We start from the raw sequence: 18,377 nt of genomic DNA, 5'->3' as shown, positions 1-18,377 counted from the left end.
TATTATCTGACACGGATAAGGATCCGCGACACTTTCTTGGGAAGTTAAAAGGAATAGAGGAGGAGCGTACGTATGTGTGGCCCCGAGATCAGAAAAAAATTATGAAAGAGTCGTATACATATGTGTGGCCCCGAGATCAGATAAAAGCTATGAACGACTCACATGAAAAAACAGCGTTGGGTTATATAAGATCTCGGGAGGGGCCCCTGGAGCACTGGTCAGAGCAGTGCGTTCAACCCACTGCTCCGCCGTCATCAATCACGGCTCAAACCTCTGCTCTACCATCATCAACCGCGGTTCTGCCATCTGCGTCACCGCCATTAATCACAGTTCAACCCTCTGCCCCGCCGCTATCAGTCGCGGAAGAAAAAAATGGACATTTTCTTTCCTGTCCCCCCTTGCCTGGAGATTTAGGTGGGGAGGATCCCCCTGTGGTGAGCCAGACCGAGCCAAATAATGTAATTCCTATAAATTTGGGTCCCCCCAGCCTGCCCCCGCCCCCCTCCCACGCTGTTGCAGAGCAAATTCCTGAGGGTGGGGGTAGAGTTTCAGAGCGTAAACCGAACTTACCAAAAAGCTGGGATTTACCCCCAGCTTCGATTACGGTTAAACCACGGGACCCTGTGCGTTTCTGGAAGAGGGTGAAGGCTAAAGCTCTGGAAATTGGGGACTGGGATTTATCAGAAACTATATCGGTTCCTACCCCTGTTGCTGAGCCGCCACCCATTGAACCTGTTGAATCTATGGCATTTCCCGCCATATACCGTAACCCTGCAGGGGTGGAGCCCCATGAGCACGTTTCATATTCCTGGAAAGTAATTCAAGATTTGCAAAAAGCCACTGCTCAGTACGGGATTAACTCCCCTGCGGTTATGCAGCTGTTACGTTTGTTATCTATGGAAGCTATGACTCCCTACGATGTTTCTCAGTTAGCTCAGGTTATTTTTCAACCTGTACAGCTCTCAGTGTTTCAAAGTATTTGGCAGCAAAGGGCTGAGGCACAAGCAGTGATAAACATACACTTCCCAGACACTGATCCCCGTTCTGCTACTGGTGTGGATGTATTGATGGGCTCGGGGCCGTATATTGATCTGCGACTTCAAGCACAATGGCCTCCTCTAGTGCTTGAGCAACGGAAGGCCATAGGGATCCAGGCTATAATTAGAACAGCAGAGCTGGCAGAACCAAAACAGAGATATACCGCTATCAAGCAGGGTCCTAAAGAGCCGTTTCTTTCCTTCGTTGAAAAATTACAAGCGGCTGTCGAACGTCAGGTGTTCGATGCGAATGTCCGGGGACTGCTAGTAAAACAGCTAGCTCATGAAAATGCTAATACAGATTGCCAAAAAGTGATTGAAACTTTGCCAGGCGATCCAACTTTAGAAGCAATGATTACTGCTTGTGCCAAGGTCGGTTTAGTGGAACATAAAATGACTGCACTTGCTGCTGCTATGGCAGCAGCTAAAATACAATGTCAAAAGTGCTATGAACGCGGTCGGAATGGTCATGTAAGACTCATCAGTCCACGTACAAACAAACAGGCTTCAAAAGCTGTACACACACCTGTCTATGATACAGCCTCAGTAATTTGCTTCAAATGTGGAAAAAAGGGACATTTTTCTAAGCAGTGCCATTCTAGGTATCATTCTAACGGACAGCTACTGCCACAGGGAAACGACAAGAAGAGCGCGAAGGGGCATGTGCAGACATAAATACCTCCTTCAACAATGCTTTGCAACCCTGGCAATCCGTTTCTGGGGTCAGTGCACATGCAGTCTTCTGCGACACACTATCAGGAAAAACCAGCGGAGCAGCTGGGATGGATGTATCCACTGCCCACACAGTAACTATAACAACTCAAGAGGTGCATAAAGTGCCCCTGGATGCTTGGGGGCCAATTGGCAGGGGACTGAGTGCTTTGTTAATAGGACGATCAAGTAGTACCCTGCGAGGATTAATGGTACACGTGGGGGTTATTGATGCGGACTACACAGGACAAATTTGTGCCTTGGTTTCCACAGCGACACCACCTGTGACAACACAAAAAGGAACGCTTTTAGCTCAATTTGTGCCCTTTTTGAGTTCTGTTCCTAGGACTGAGGAAGTTCTTCGTGGGGACAATGGACCTGGTTCAACTGGAAAGCCACTTATTTTTTGGTCTCAAACAGTGTCAGAGAAAAGGCCACAAATGGTTTGTACACTCATAATGAATGCTTTTGTTCCCAGCCAGGTGACCCTTACTGGACTGCTTGATACAGGACCAGATGTCACTATAATTTCACAACAGGACTGGCCTCCTTCTTGGCCTTTGGTTTCAAATACTGTAGGTGTGATGGGACTGGGTGGAGTCGCAAACAGTTTGATGTCAGCTAAACCAATAGTGATTGCTAATCCTGAAAACCAAAGGGCTACAGTGAGACCTTATGTGGCCCCAGCCCCGCTGAATTTATGGGGGAGGGATTGCCTAGGGCAGTGGGGAGTATGGATAACTATGGATTTTTAGCAGGGGTCACTGTGATGCAGGGTGTTTCTCGGCCCACTTTAGCACTAAGATGGTTAACTGAAAGACCAGTATGGGTCAATCAGTGGCCCCTTGCTCAGGAAAAACTTACAGCCCTGCAATCTCTTGTGATGGAACAGCTAGCTGCGGGACACATAGAGGTCTCACATAGCCCTTGGAATACTCCTGTGTTTGTTATCAAAAAGAAGTCTGGAAAATGGAGATTATTACATGACCTACGAAAGCTTAATGAGGTTATGGCAACTATTGGAGCTTTGCAACCAGGTTTACCTTCTCCTACAATGATTCCAATGCAATGGGAAATTGTTGTAATAGATTTGAAGGATTGTTTCTTTACTATTCCTTTAGCAGAACAAGACATGGAAAAGTTTGCCTTTACTGTTCCATCTGTAAATAATGGAGAGCCAGCGAAAAGGTATCATTGGAAAGTGCTGTCACAAGGGATGAAAAATTCACCTACCATATGTCAATGGTATGTGGCAAAAGCTCTGAGTCCAATACGTGCTTTGTTTCCATCAGGGTATTGCTATCATTATATGGATGACATTTTGTTGGCCGCAGCAACGCCACAAGAATTGAGTGAAATGGAAAATACAGCACATGAGTCATTAAATCAGTATGGGCTGGTTGTTGCACCTGAGAAGGTGCAACGACAACAGTCATGGCTTTATTTGGGCATGAAAATTTTGGATCAGACAGTGATACCACAACCTATAAAACTGCAAGTAAAAATCAAAACACTGAATGATGTGCAAAAATTGGCAGGAATGATCAATTGGGTAAGGCCTTATGTAGGAATCCCCTCTTCTCAATTGCAGCCATTGATTGATCTCTTGCGAGGAGACACTAATATTTCTGCCCCTCGCACTTTGACAACAGAAGCACAGCAGGTCATTGCGAAAACTGAACAAGCAATCAGTAGTAAGCACGTATGGAGAATTGATTTGACAGTGTCTGTACAAGCAATTGTTTTGATTGATCAATGCATTCCTTTTGCTGTGATCGCACAATAGCATGAGAAGTGGGGAGATCCTCTACATATTTTAGAGTGGGCCTTTTTGCCAGCCAAATCAAAAAAGACAGCCCCAGGTCTTTTTGAACTGGTGGCTCAGGTAATTATTAAAATCAGATTACGTTGCATGGAATTAATGGCAAGAGATCCAGAAACGATCATGCTTCCTGTGCAAAGTGATTATTTTGAGTGGTGGCAGAAAAGGAGAGTTTACAGGTCGTGGAAGCAGGGGCTGGCCACTTGGGAAGAATATAAGGCTGCTGTTAGAGGATGTAGGAAGGCAGCTAGGATAGCCAAGGCCTCCTTAGAATTACAGCTGGCGAGAGGGGTCAAGGACAGCAAAAAGAACTTTTTCAAATACATAGCAGATAAAACTAATACCAGAGGCAATGTAGGCCCACTGATGAACGGGGTGGGTGCTCTGGTGGCAGAAGATACAGAGAAGGCAGAATTACTGATTGCCTTCTTTGTCTCTGTCTACTCTGTCGGAGGCTGTCCTGGGGAGCCCTGTATCCCAGAGACCCCGGATGAAGCCAGGTCAATGGAGGAGTTTGCTTTAGTCGATGAGGACTGGGTTAGGGAGCAATTAAATAGTCTGGACATCCATAAATCCATGGGTCCAGATGGGATGCATCCGCGGGTGCTGAGGGAGCTGGCTGAAGTCATTGCTGGACCGCTCTCCATCATCTTTGCCAAGTCTTGGGAAACGGGGGAGGTGCCCGAGGATTGGAGGAAAGCAAATGTCACTCCAGTCTTCAAAAAGGGCAAGAAGGAGGACCCGGGTAATTATAGACCGGTCAGCCTTACCTCTGTCCCTGGGAAAGTAATGGAACAGCTTATCCTTGGTGCCATCTCAAGGCATATCAAGGATAAGAGGGTTATTAGGGGCAGTCAGCATGGCTTTACCAAGGGTAAGTCGTGCTTGACCAACCTCATAGCCTTTTATGAGAATGTAACAAGGTGGATGGATGATGGCAGAGCGGTGGATGTGGTCTACCTTGACTTCAGTAAAGCCTTTGACACAGTCTCCCACAGCATCCTCACAGCTAAGTTGAGGAGGTGTGGTCTAGACAATAGAGTAGTGAGGTGGGTTGCAAACTGGCTTAAGGAGAGAAGCCAGAGAGTGGTAGTCAATGGTGCGGAGTCTAGTTGGAGGCCAGTATCTAGTGGAGTGCCTCAGGGGTCAGTACTGGGGCCAATATTATTCAATATATTCATTAACGATTTAGACGAGGGAATAGAGTGTACTATCAGCAAGTTTGCTGATGACACTAAGCTGGGAGGAGTGGCTGACACGCCAGAAGGCTGTGCTGCCATCTAGCGGGACCTGGACAGGCTGGAGAGTTGGGCGGGGAATAACCTAATGAAATTTAACAAGGGCAAGTGTAGAGTCCTGCATCTGGGCAGGAACAACCCCAGGTTCCAGTATAGGTTGGGAAATTACATATTAGAGAGCAGTGTAGGGGAAAGGGACCTGGGGGTCCTGGTGGACAACAGGATGACCATGAGCCAGCACTGTGCCCTTGTGGCCAGGAAGGCCAATGGCATCCTGGGGTGTATTAGAAGGGGGGTGGCTAGTAGATCGAGAGAGGTCCTCCTTCCCCTCTACTCCGCCCTGGTGAGACCACATCTGGAATATTGTGTCCAGTTCTGGGCCCCTCAGTTCCAGAAGGACAGGGAACTGCTGGAGAGGGTCCAGCGTAGGGCAACGAAGATGATTAAGGGAGTGGAACACCTCCCTTATGAAGAAAGGCTGAGGGAGCTGGGTCTCTTTAGTTTGGAGAAGAGGAGACTAAGGGGGGACCTCATTAATGTTTATAAATATATAAAGGGTGAGTGCCATGAGGATGGAGCCAGGCTGTTCTCGGTGGCAAACAATGATAGGACAAGGGGTAATGGGATCAAGCTGGAACACAAGAGGTTCTGCTTAAATTTGAGAAAAACCTTCTTCTCAGTGAGGGTGACAGAGCAGTGGAACAGGCTGCCCAGGGAGGTTGTGGAGTCTCCTTCCCTGGAGACATTCAAGACCCACCTGGACATGTTCCTGTGCGACCTCACCTAGGTGTTCCTGCTCCAGCAGGGGGATTGGACTAGATGATCTTTTGAGGTCCCTTCCAATCCCAAACATACTGTGATACTGTGATACTGTGATACTGTGTAATAGTTCTGCACTACAAGCAGCTATGATGAATTATACGGGTCAAATCAGTTATCATTTGCCCTCACATCCAGTGATTAAATTAGGCAGATAGGTAAGATTTGGTCAGAAGCAATTGAATTAATCGAGCCCAGTAAATGGACCTACAGTATTTACAGATGGATCAGGAAGGACGGGCAAGGCAGCCATTGTTTGGAAGGATGGGCCACAGTGGTGCCATCAAGTAGAATATCAGGAAGGATCACCACAAGTGGTCGAACTTAGAGCAATGACCATGGCGTTTCAGGCCTTTCCTGGCCCTGTGAATATTGTGACAGACTCTGCTTATGTGGCTGGGCTTGTACAATGGTTGGATAAAGCTGTATTGGGACATGTGTCTAATGAAAAGTTATTTATTATTTTAAAACTGTTATGGCTTGAAATTCAGAAGCGTCATCATGAATATTATGTCATGCATGTTAGAAGTCATACTACATTACCAGGTTTCATAATAGAAGGAAATGCAAAAGCAGATTCTCTAGTTTCAGCAGTGACTTTAGGACCTGTTCCTGATATTAAACAACAGGCAATAGCGTCACATCATTTCTATCATCAAGGCTATCGTGCCTTGAGGTGACACTTTGGCATTTCAAATTCTGAGGCACGTGCTATTATTGCTGCGTGCCCTGATTGTCAAGGTCAGCATATTCCTACTTATTATGGTACCAATCCCCGTGGCCTTCGAGCCTTGCAAATTTGGCAAACTGATGTTACACATGTACCTGAATTTGGGCGCTTGAAGTATGTTCATGTCTCTATAGACACCTTTTCTTCTGCTATCGTTGCCACTGCTCATACTGCAGAATCTGCACGAGATGTAATATGCCATTGGCAGCGTGCATTTTCCTTCTTGGGCGTTCCGCAACAGGTAAAAACAGACAATGGCTCAGCATATGTATCCCGAAAAGTTGCTTCATTTCTACAGCTCTGGGGAGTATCTCATGTTACAGGTATTCCTCATTCTCCCACAGGGCAAGGTATTGTGGAACGTGCTCATGGAACACTCAAGCGTTTTCTTTTAAAACAAAAAGGGGGAATGTTGGGTGAACCACCTGATGCACGCTTGGCCAAAGTCACATATGTTTTAAACTTTTTGCAGGTTTCTGATGATGCCCAGATGCCGCCCATTCTACGTCACTTTTCCTCTTTAGTGACCCAAGAAAGGGTGGGTCCAGGGGCAAAAGTGTTGGTGTGGGATTTGCGCACAGGACAATGGACGGGTCCACATGAATTATTAACCTGGGGGAGAGGCTATGCTTGTGTCTCTACAGATTAAGGACCACAATGGTTGCCTGCGTGAAATGTGAAACCTGTGTTGCCTTCCTAATGACGATTGCTGCAGCTGCTTCATCTTGGATGCCTGCACAGACAAAAACTAACATGTGGATTACTTTAGCCAACATGACTGGCCAGGACTCCATATGCCTAGCTATGGCATCTCCGGAAAACCCGTTCCACACATGCTTGGTTGGCATCCCCCTTGATGACTACAGCAGCATCACACAACTGTTTCAAAATAGTGGTCGGTGCAGAGGCATTGCAACAAACTGTAATAATACTAACATGGCACTTTGGATTAACTGTCTCCCGGAAATAGACATTGAACCACAGGAACTGGAATTGCTGGGATCTGTGCCCATGGATGCTTGTATCCAGCTGGTTTGTGAAAAGTGCCAGGACAATATGCTAAAGCATGAATGGATAAGATTGCAAAATGTTAATGCTACCCTTCATGACTACAGAAATGAAACTCGTTGGTGCAATGCCTCGCCGAAGACTCCAAGGGGTGTTGTTAACAATGTGGGATAGCGACCCCAAAAACTCCCGTACGGTGTATTCTTGATCTGTGGAGATAGAGCCTGGCCAGGAATTCCTTCTAATGCTGTTGGAGGACCATGTAGTTTGGGACGATTAACTCTCTTAATGCCCAATGTATCCATGATAGCAGATCACAGAAAAGCGACACGGGAAAAATGTTTTTTGCATGCATATAAGTCAAAATGTGATGACAGAGTAGATTCTTGGGGATCAGGATTAAGGGTTTTAGGATCTCTTGTACCTGGTGTTGGCACAGCTAAAGCTCTAAATACTTTAGAAAAATTAGATTGTTGGCTAGCTAAGCAAACTAACAGAACTTCTAAGGCTTTAAGTGGACTTTTGTTAGATGTAGATTCTGTAAGACATGCTACACTGCGGAAGAGAGCTACAATAGAATTTTGTTATTAGCTCAAGGGCACGGGTGTGAAGATTTTGATGGTATGTGCTGTATGAACTTGTCAGATCATTCTGAGTCAATTCATAAAAGCATACAATTGTTGAAAGAAGGGGTACAAAAGTTACAAGTTGATGATGGATGGGATTGGTTAAATAAATTGTTTAGTAGCTGGGGGCTTTCAGGGTGGTTGTTATCAGTAGTGAAAACAGGACTGATCGTTTTGATGATTGTTGTGGTTGTGTTACTACTGTTGCCATGCATGATTTCTCTGCTGCAAAGGGCCCTGCAGCGGACAATGAGGGCAGCATTTTTAGCACAAATAAAAAAAGGGGGAATTGTGGGAAACTGCAGCGGGTCTGTGGAATCCTTGACAGAAAATATGGGAGTAGAGATCAGCCTTGAAGGTATTAAGATTTACCCTTGAGAAGGATGGGAGTAAAGGAGTATCCGGAGATATGGAGTTGTACCCGTGAGAGAGAAGGGGATAGAAGAATAACATGGATGACAGAAAAAGTAACCAATTAACCAATGAGATGTTAGTGCTGTAACTTGTAACCAATAGTGAAAAGACACATGAACTGGTAGAATTGTATAAAAATGACTTGTAGCAAGAAATGGCACCTATTACTTTCATCTTGAAAGAATTTGGTCCATGTCATTTGTCCGTCTCAACCGCGACACATATGTAAGCTATTCAAATAATTCAATCACGTCTATTGAACATAAAATTATTCCATTGCGTTAGACATCAGAAATTTTTACCTGTAAGTGAACGTCTTGAAATTTTCTTCTTACTGAAACTGTATTGGTATCACTTTCTTCACCTACAATTTGAAAATACTAAAAATACTAAATAAAACCTAGCTGAACTCGAAACCAAACCAGAAATGTTTTTAAACACACCCTGTATAACTCATTTGCAAACAGGTTTCATTTTAGAAAACTCTTTTCTACACTAAAACTGTTTATCTGTATTACCTTTCCATTTCAAGTCAAATCTAAAAGCATGGCTTATAGAGTCCTAAATGGCATGAGTGGAACAAAGAGTGGAGATAACTTGTTTGCAACCAGTTCTTCAAGATTTACGCTAACAATTTCAGATGGGAAATGTTTTCTAAGTACTGAACGGCAAGATTCACTATTAATTAAGGTATCGTTCCCACTTATTTTCTACTACATTCCTAAATTTCCCAACAAAGACAGTGAGGACCTTCTACTATGCTTCCTTTTCCTAGTTGCTTCTCATCAAGACTGCCTTAGAACTGCCATGGCAAGAAATAAGACAGACTTAATAATATTAAAAAGCAAGTCCAAATCTTCCAACTTAATTTTTAGGTATTCTATGTGGTATGTTTGTGAATGAAACACAATAAAGCATTTCTTTGCTAGGTGTATCAGACCTTCCAATTCATCACTAGCTAAAGCCTTAGACTTTCATGATCAGAAAACATGTAGCTGCATTCTAAGTTCTCATTTCTGAAATTCCCTGGCTGTTATATCGTTGTCCCATGATCGTGTTCATCACAGGGAGGGAAAGAGGAAAGGAGAATACCCCTGAAAATGGAAAAAAAGAGTGAAAGATCTGGTTATGATACCTACGACATCGCTGCCTCTTGACACTATCCTTAAATTATTAGAAAGCGAATGAAAATACATTCCAACTTATCCCATCTTCCATTTTTGTCCCCTGTCACTGCAGTCATCACATAAAGCTTTGTGGACACCTGCTGCCATAGAGCTAAAATAAAGACACATATGAAAGAAACTGTATCTTTGTGGGAAACAACACAATTTCACATCATCTGGTGAAAATGTTGAGCAAACGGAGGGTCGTCTTTGACAGTTTACCTGACCCAGCAGAATTGTTTTATTAGAACTGAAACCCATACTTGTCAGATTATCAAAGTTTCTTCCCACATGACTAAAAGAAAAAAAAGTTATCACTTTATCCACAGGAAAACAGTTACCAAGCATCAGTAGTGGAGGAAGCAGTAAAAATGTTAATGTTATCATCTGGAAAAGTTTCAGCCTCCAATTGCTGCTCTAACAGCTGATACTCGCTTTCTGCCATTCAGTATTCTTTATCCAGTAGAACTGGGCACAAATCTGGCACACTGCTCCCTAAACGGTCAGAAATTACTAGACTGCTATAGAAATGAGAGGTTCTTGTATAAAGGTAACTCAAGTGTCCAAGAATGGTTGACTCCATCATGTCAATTACAAGTTCTTAGAAATAGGTTGTATCATACAACAAGTTGATCTGCATACAAACTGAATATCCTTCTAGGTGTGAAACATCACAAAAGTGTAATTTTAAATATGTTTTCAATGTATTGTCAATCATACTTCAAATCACTAGAACGTTATTAGCAGAGGATCACGGCACTGCACAAAACAGAAAAAAAAAATCAAGTATCTGCTCCAGGGAGCCCTGAAGTGTTTTTAAGGGCCAAAAGGGAAATTTGGGAACACCTTTGTTGCTCAAGTGCAGGAGAGAGAGGAAAAATGAAAACTTCCACCTTTCTCTCTGAAAAATTTGACCAATAATACAGGAAGTTATTTCACTGGAAATGCACTCAATACAATGTTATCTAAAGGATATATCATTACCTAAAAGAGATATCTTACAGAAGAGTTGAACATATTAGTAGGGAGGTAACTGTAAACTGTAAAGTTTTGACTTTGATACAATCTTCTGAACTTAAATACACTTAGATAAATATACAATGCAGATTGAACTTTCCCCTTTCTCTCCAAATTAATTATTCTGTGATACTACCCTAATAGATACAGGGAATTGTTCACATATCACTGTACTTTGCCATGCTACTTCCTGTGAAACCAAAGGAGGTAGACCTAATAATTTTCCCAGTTAAGGGAAGACCAATACTTTCATGTACAGGTGAGAGCTGTTTGGTTTATTTGTACCTGCTGTTGATAGGCTTCGCATACTTTCAGAACAAAAGTACTGTATAAAACCTGGAAGAAACACTGCCTTCGCTAAGAAGTGTCTCTCAATGAATACTAAAGATGGAAAAAACATGCTAAAACTAAAATTTTAGCTAAAGCAGCTAGAAATACTCTTTTTTCTTAAGAGTTGGCATGTCCTGTTGCTAACCTTTTGTATATTAAAAAAACCCAAACACACACACACACAAAAAAACAAAGCAAACCATACTCCACAAACCCCCAAACCAGAACACCTAAGTGAATTCCATTTTTAAGTGAGGAATCCAATCCAACATCTCTAAGAAGCTACTACATTTGGAGATAGCTGGGACTCACCAAGGCTGCTATAAATCCTCTCCAGTCTCTTCGTAGAACATTTACAAGAGGAGGAGGAGGAGGAGTGGATAATCATATTATCGCACACTGCTATGACGCTACCAGAGTCTGAACTGCATCACTCATTTATCCCATGAATGCAAAAGACACAAAGGACACTTAAAGAAGCTAAGCTACAGACACCTCTGAAATTCGTTTCCTGTATTTCACTACAGAGGTTGAGAAAACACAAGGTTACATTTTCTAACTTTGCAGAAATTACTTTATTAATCAAACACATATTTGAAATTACACTCTCAAATGACAGGAGGACAAATTTCAGATGATTGCTATTTTCTGTTTTCCCTCAAGAAGGAAGCAATCATCTGCCTTGGTGACAGCTATGCGTGTGAAGCACCTAATATATACCAGAGTATTTAAACACTCATTTTTTTAATATGCCTGCTTCTCTAATTATTTCAAAAAGTTAGCAACTTCCAAATCTCTCCACTTGAACATCCATCTAAGTTAGGGCTAGAATTTTTAGATTCAATGAATATCTGCCAAAACTGACATATACAACAACAAGCTATCTGTTTAATTGATCAGGTGAGATTATTTTAAACAACTTGTGATGACAGCAATATCAATTATAATGTATTTACTCAAGCTTTTAATTATGAACATTATTGGTTTTGTGTGGTTCCCCCCACAAAAAACAGTGAGTATCCTAGAGAGTTTGGCATAAAACCAGGATGTCTTCTATTAAGTCAAGACTCTTTGGATAAGATAATCTATGGCACTTATTTTCTTAAACACTTTACCTGCATTCCTTTCACTTCCTCTGTTACACTGCAATTAGAAACAGGAAAAGAAGAAACATCAGAAGAATATTAGAATAGTAATTAATGGATGCCTTTGTTTTCTTTGGTACATCTCACAACTAGGCACTTCCTAAATAATAATTCCGTTTCCATCAGGTTCCCCACGGCCTGATGAGAAAAGCCACAAATACAATAGATGTTAAAGGTTACCTGATCACTTACTTCTTGTCATACTATTGCTGTTAAAATCGCTACAAGAATGTAAGCTTTAGCTACCTTGGCCCAGGCTAAGACAGATAATTCCTCTTACAGTCCTTAATGTATTTAGTCTGTAAAGTTGTGCAGCAAGGATTAGTAGATGATGCACTATGTATTTCCCAGAAGTGGAAAAGGAAAGGGAAATACAGCCCCTTTGCTCTCTCCATTAGCTACTCTCTTGTTTCCCAAGACTGAATTTTACCCCTTGTCCCCTCACTCTGTGGGGTTCCAAACAGCTTCTGTGTTAATTTCCAAGGCACACCACATAACTTAGCTTTTTAGGCAGATATTAGGAATGTAGCAACAAGGTGACTTTTTGCAGTTATGGCAGAAACTCTGAGATTTAGAATAAATTCACTGTTGAGTTCTTACAAGGGAGTTCAGGAAACAGTAAAGAAATAACTGCTTGTTTAATGTAAGTACTCAGAATAAAAAAATACAGATCACACAACAGTAATGGCTTTAGCCTCATAAAGACAGCAAGTGCTGAGACTGCAAAGATACTTTAATTACTTTAGCATTATTTTGCAGGAAAAAAAAAAAAAAAAAAAAGAAAAAAAAAATCTAATGATGAAACCAGTAAAACCTCTGGAATTGAAGAGCTGATTACCTGTACCACGATAAATTGATTCAATGCTTGTTAACTTCAATGACAATATTCTGATGAGATCAAAAAGTACACATCCCCATCAGCCAGGATGTAAAAAAAAAAAATATTTATTTTTTCCAGGTTTACTAGTGGTGCTTACCACTGGTAAATGGTCATCTATTTTAGTCTGTCTCATCTGACAGTCTTAACCAATTTATCCTAAACCCCTATTTTAAGGCAGATGTTGAATTAATTGATTAATACCTCTTGCAAATATGATATGGCACAGCGAGATTTGAATTTATTCCTATAGATATTTTATATGAAAGAAAAAGAAACATTACTACAAACTGCATAGTAGGACTACATTAATAGCTACCTCAAGTACTTCCTCCTGCCATTTTCTAAGGTCCTCGGTTGACACATCCTCCCATGATTTTGGTCCTAGAAATAACAAGAGTGATCAGTATAAACACAGCTTTTCTTATAGCACTATATATACCCAGTATCATTCTAACAAACATAAACATTTAGGAAGAACATATTACATAGTAACAACACATTATCAAAACTGAACAGCCTCCAATACAATTGTAGAAGCAAAAACTCGCAGGTAAACAAGCCAAGAGACAATTGTAATTCTAAGTTAACTGAGAAATCAGGCAAAACAAAACAAAAACAAAACAACAACAAAAGAATCACATGCTAAGTCTAACAACACTAAGCTAAAATACAAGGAGCATTACAGCCGCACATGCCATGAAGAGAGCGAAAAAGGCAAATTATTTTACTCTTAAAATTTTATTGAATGCATGCTGACTACATGGTATCTGAGGTTAGTTAAAGCCACAGTTAAGGCTTGACAGGACTGAGATCCATATTAATTCCATACTGAATAGAGGTTAGTAAACCAAAAGTATATGCCAGCCTTTACAAATCAACGGTTGTGAATTACAGTGCTGTATGCCACCCTCTCCTTCTCTTGATGGACAACGTATAGAAAATGCTATAAAATGCAAGTTTCCCAGTCTGTAAAAGCCTTTAAAAGGTAAATCATATTTGGTGCAATGATTAGATAAGGCTTGGTACTGTGGTAGTACATCACGTGTATGTGTGGTAAGTTCTACTTTACAAGAATTGATAAATTAACTTACGAAACATAATAATCACTTCAGTGATGGCAGAACATTTCATTTCCCTGTAAAGCCACCAATACAGTGCACACACAGGATGAGATTAATTGCTTTCTTCTGACATTCCCTAGCTTATGAGTCACTCAGTTTACAACCATCTTCTAATTTCTTAATATGTAATTTTATACAAGAAATAGAAGTAGCCTCAGACATTTTGTATTTGAGGTAATCACTAACCTGGGAAAATAAGGGTGTGTTCCTGTTATTTCAATTTCATTGGGAGAAGATCAATCTTTCAGCCAGTCTACCCAGTAGTTCCTTTTGGCTGTTTGGAATTCCTGCAACACTTCACTAGACTGACAGGAGCCCTCAATTGCAAATAATTTCTTACACCACCCCTGTGAGAAAATGAGAGTGGCATTCAGCAGTTGCACATGAAAACTATCCTATAGCAGTAGTAACTGGTATATTTGATAGGGTATAACCAAAAATTTCAAACTCCATGACCTTAGGAATCCAAAGTCAATGAACGCTAGCTAATGCTTTTTCCCAGAGTATGCATTTATGCAGACTGCAAAGCAAGATTGTGCATCAAACTGTAAACAAGCAAAAGAAATGAAACAAGGAAAAACTATAATGTTAAAATGTTGATGTTAAGGAAACAGCAGCTGTCATTTGTCTTGTGTGACCTGAGAATGGCCTGTCTTTTCTGAGTGCTTCTCTGTACTTCTTTTTGGAAACTACCAGTTACCCCATTGACTGGCAAAGCTCACCCAGCTGCACAGAGTGAGTTTGAAACCTGTGGTTCTTCTCAAGGTGAATATGGTGACAAAATCATTAGCCATTCTCAGCACACATCTACCTTAAATAAAACCTACCCCCCCTGTGATGATGATATAGGCAGCCCAGCTTCTCCAGACACTCACAGCTGGCATCTGCATCAATCTTGTTGACAAAGACACTTCTTGAGAGCAAGTGCTAGACTGTTTTTTTCTCTCCCAGGCGGGGCTTTGAAGCAAAAGCATTCCTGTGGGCTCTGGCAGCCCTCAGGATCAGCAGCTCAGCTCTGCCCCTTCACCGCTCATATTTGCTAAGGGTTATAATGTAACATGAGCTAACATTAGGCTTTCTTTTTCCTTTTCTGCTGCCTATTAAACTAGCAAGAAGCATTCCGATAATCAGGTCAACTTACAATATACCTTCATGACTTCAAAGCACCTCCCCAACAACAAGTTGCAGCTTCATGTTGGTTTAGAACAAGACTTTGGGGAGTCACACTTGAAAGTTTTTTTTCATGTGCCACTTGTTTTCACTGAGATGCTTTATGAACAGCTGATGAATTCAGAAGAATGACACCAATAGAAAATGGTGACCATAATGCATTTATCTCAAACAGCTGTGTATCAAATGATGCTTAAGTAGTTAAAGGAAATTTATGTTAATCAACTTACAAAAAACGAGATAGAATCTTATGACTAGTCCCAAACACATGTGGAGTCACTGTAGTTAAATGTTTTTTGATATGATGTGCCAGAGTGTTTACATTAAGCAGTAAAGATATTTGCTTCTTAATTACACAGGTTTCTGCTAAATGATTTTAGATGAAAGTGTGGAAAATTACAATGTCAGCTACATTAAAATTTAGCTTAACAAAAAATGGCTAAGAATTTCCTTACACACATAATTTTTTTAAATACAACACAACACTCCTCCTGAATAGGTAATTCACTTCATATAATTACAGTTAGACAAATTAGACAAGTTTAAATTGAAATATTCTCTTTAAGATGCCTTTATAAAAAAGAGTCTGTGTAGATAGATAGTTTGCATTTTTTCAATGCCCATGACTTCGTTAGTTTAAAAACCCAGTTTAAACTAGCAATATGCGTTGGATCTTGACTACGTACTCAGAATCACAAATCAAATTTAGAGGTTCCTCCTTAAAAAGCTCTAAGTAATTTAAAGCTGTGCCAAGTTCTGCTAATTGGGTTGAACCTTCAATAACTTTTACAGAATGATGCCAATCGTTATCTTCACACCAAACCACTACAGCTTTATGAGACTTCCCAGAACCATCAACAAAAACTTTGCAAGTATGTAGGATCAGACCAAATACAAGTATGGCCTATGACCTGATGTTAAAGACTTGCAGGTTCTGCAGCAATTTACATTTTACATTTATGCAAAAGCTGTGCTGTTAAGAAAACCAGCTAGTGCAATTGACAAAGACATAGATTACAAATAAAATAAAAAACTTTAAAAAATCGGAATTAAATTTCACAAATGGTACATATATGACAAAAGGATCATGGCCTATTAAGACTTAAATTCATTCCCTGCATTTTCTTGATCAGAGTGACAATTGAACAGTCGGTATATCAGTCTGCCAGCAATCTCATCATACTGTCCCACAATAGCCACAGGTTGTTTCATAGACAAATCTGCAAGTCCAATCGAATGCAGTCAGCCTGTAAGGTTGTCATAAATTTATTCCTCAACATTTCTAAGTTCATTTTGGTTGTCATATTTATTGGGTATTGTTTTCCCTTACCGGATCGAAGTCCTGTTTCAGATCTATCAGTGCAGTATTTGCTTTTTCGAAACATTGGCTGTTAATACTAGTGGAAATACACTTGCAGCAAGCACATCTGCGCCATCCAAGCAGCTTCTTGTAGGCCATGCAACTAAACAGAATTCTCAGAAAACGTTATTTGAGCTTACAATTTACTTAACAAATCTTGACCCAAGAGAGGTATAGGACTTTCTGGCAACTACAAGAATTCATGTATCAAAACTTTGTTCCAAATTTGTCATTCTATTGGTCTCAAAAAACAGCCTTTCTTTCGTTCTCTCCCATGACCTCAAAAACTAGCATGGTGAATTTACTGAGAAGTCTCTTACAAATAATTACCACAGAATAAGCCTATTAACAAATCTTTGGTTTAATTTTCCAATTTCATTAGAACTACGGGTCTGCTAGGGATGCCTTTAAACTTCACCCTCAGACTGCTCCATTCAGTATTACATCGCTGCAGTGGGGGGGAGATGATTCACGCCATGTGGGGACCCCGCTGATTGAGGAACACACCTCTTTCTCACAGCAGATTCTGTTCTCAGCTTCTTGAAGTGGCCTTGACATTCCTTTGAGCCAGACTAATTCAGCAACAAATCTTTATCCATCAAAACCCCTCCACAGGGTAGTGGCAGCTATTGGAAAGATTCACTGTGGGACTGAGGGTACTTTATATAATTGGACCAAGTTCTTTGGGATGTAAGACATTATTTGATCTCTTTTTCTTCTTACTGTTTTTGTTTGTTTGTTTTTTAAATTATAACCCAGTTCCTAGCAACATTTTTCATAGGCTTGGTTTGTGCAGAAGACTAAAGATGGGTGATTCTTGTCTGTAAATATGATCTCATTTGCAGTGCAAAATGTATGCTTTGTGTGTCTTTCCGCTGTTTTTCTCTGTGTTTTTCAAGCCAAATTATCAAACATGTTTCATATTGGAATTTTCATAGGTTAGTCTGTTTCTGTGAAGTTAATAAAGCAAAAGTCTAGATTTAAAAAGAAAAAAAAAATAAATTTTCCACCACCTGGAAGTATCCTGAGAGAGAAGCTGGAAATCAACTCAGGAAATCAATGCTAGGAATGCTTCAATTACAGACAAATTTCAGCTGAAGGTTGCATGCTTTTAGGCAACCAGGTATCTCAACAAAATATAAATCGATACAAAACCAGGCATTTATTTAAGGCATATAGATTTTGTGGTGGGCAAGAGAGAGCCAGTCAAACTCATGATTATCACGTGATGCCGCTTGTGTTTTCACTTGAATGATGTCCAAAATAAATACAAGTAATTCTTTACGTAAGCCATGGCATTAGATGTAGGCTCAATTCAGCCTGATCTGCATGCCTGTGACCGAGCTTTATTATGCCATATGGATGGAAATGAGCTGTCTATAATTCTCCTGCTCCCTCATTAATGTCCCACATGGAACAAAGGGTCGAGTCCGTGCTTAAATTTCTTGATGAACTACGACACTAATGCATGGTAATTTTCGTGAGGAGCAGCGTGAAAATTTTTGTTATATATTGTCATGGGATACACACAAAAATTCTGAGACAGACCACATTACCCTAATTCAGAAATCCAGAATTAAACTTAGAGATACCTGTAGCTGGTTAACTGGCCTTTGAGGCTGGGACTTCATCTGCTCGTAACAACATTCCTCTACAGTTTATCAAAGTAGAAAAATGTTTTAGTTATTAAGGCACACTACTGAGGCTTAAAAGATCAAATTAACAGCTCCTCCCTGTTACAGAACCAACTTTGCCCAGTTTACTTTGGTAGAAGTTTGTTTTG

General features: G+C 40.8%; 1 protein-coding gene across 1 annotated transcript in view; it reads right to left on the bottom strand.

Moving 5' to 3' along the window:
- The window catches only part of LOC135577507 (uncharacterized), a 100,511-nt gene that overhangs the window by 23,542 nt on the left and 58,592 nt on the right, over positions 1-18,377 (bottom strand). The window contains 3 exon segments of the mRNA XM_065047642.1: positions 8,708-8,769; positions 9,863-9,866; positions 13,287-13,324. Of these exon segments, the coding sequence (XP_064903714.1) occupies positions 8,708-8,769; positions 9,863-9,866; positions 13,287-13,324 (104 nt within the window).

The sequence above is a fragment of the Columba livia genome, assembly GCF_036013475.1.
Source record: "Columba livia isolate bColLiv1 breed racing homer chromosome W unlocalized genomic scaffold, bColLiv1.pat.W.v2 SUPER_W_unloc_5, whole genome shotgun sequence".
NCBI classification, from domain to species: domain Eukaryota; kingdom Metazoa; phylum Chordata; class Aves; order Columbiformes; family Columbidae; genus Columba; species Columba livia.
The sequence above is the reverse complement of the archived record's forward strand: the minus strand, read 5'-3'. Positions and strand labels throughout refer to the sequence as shown.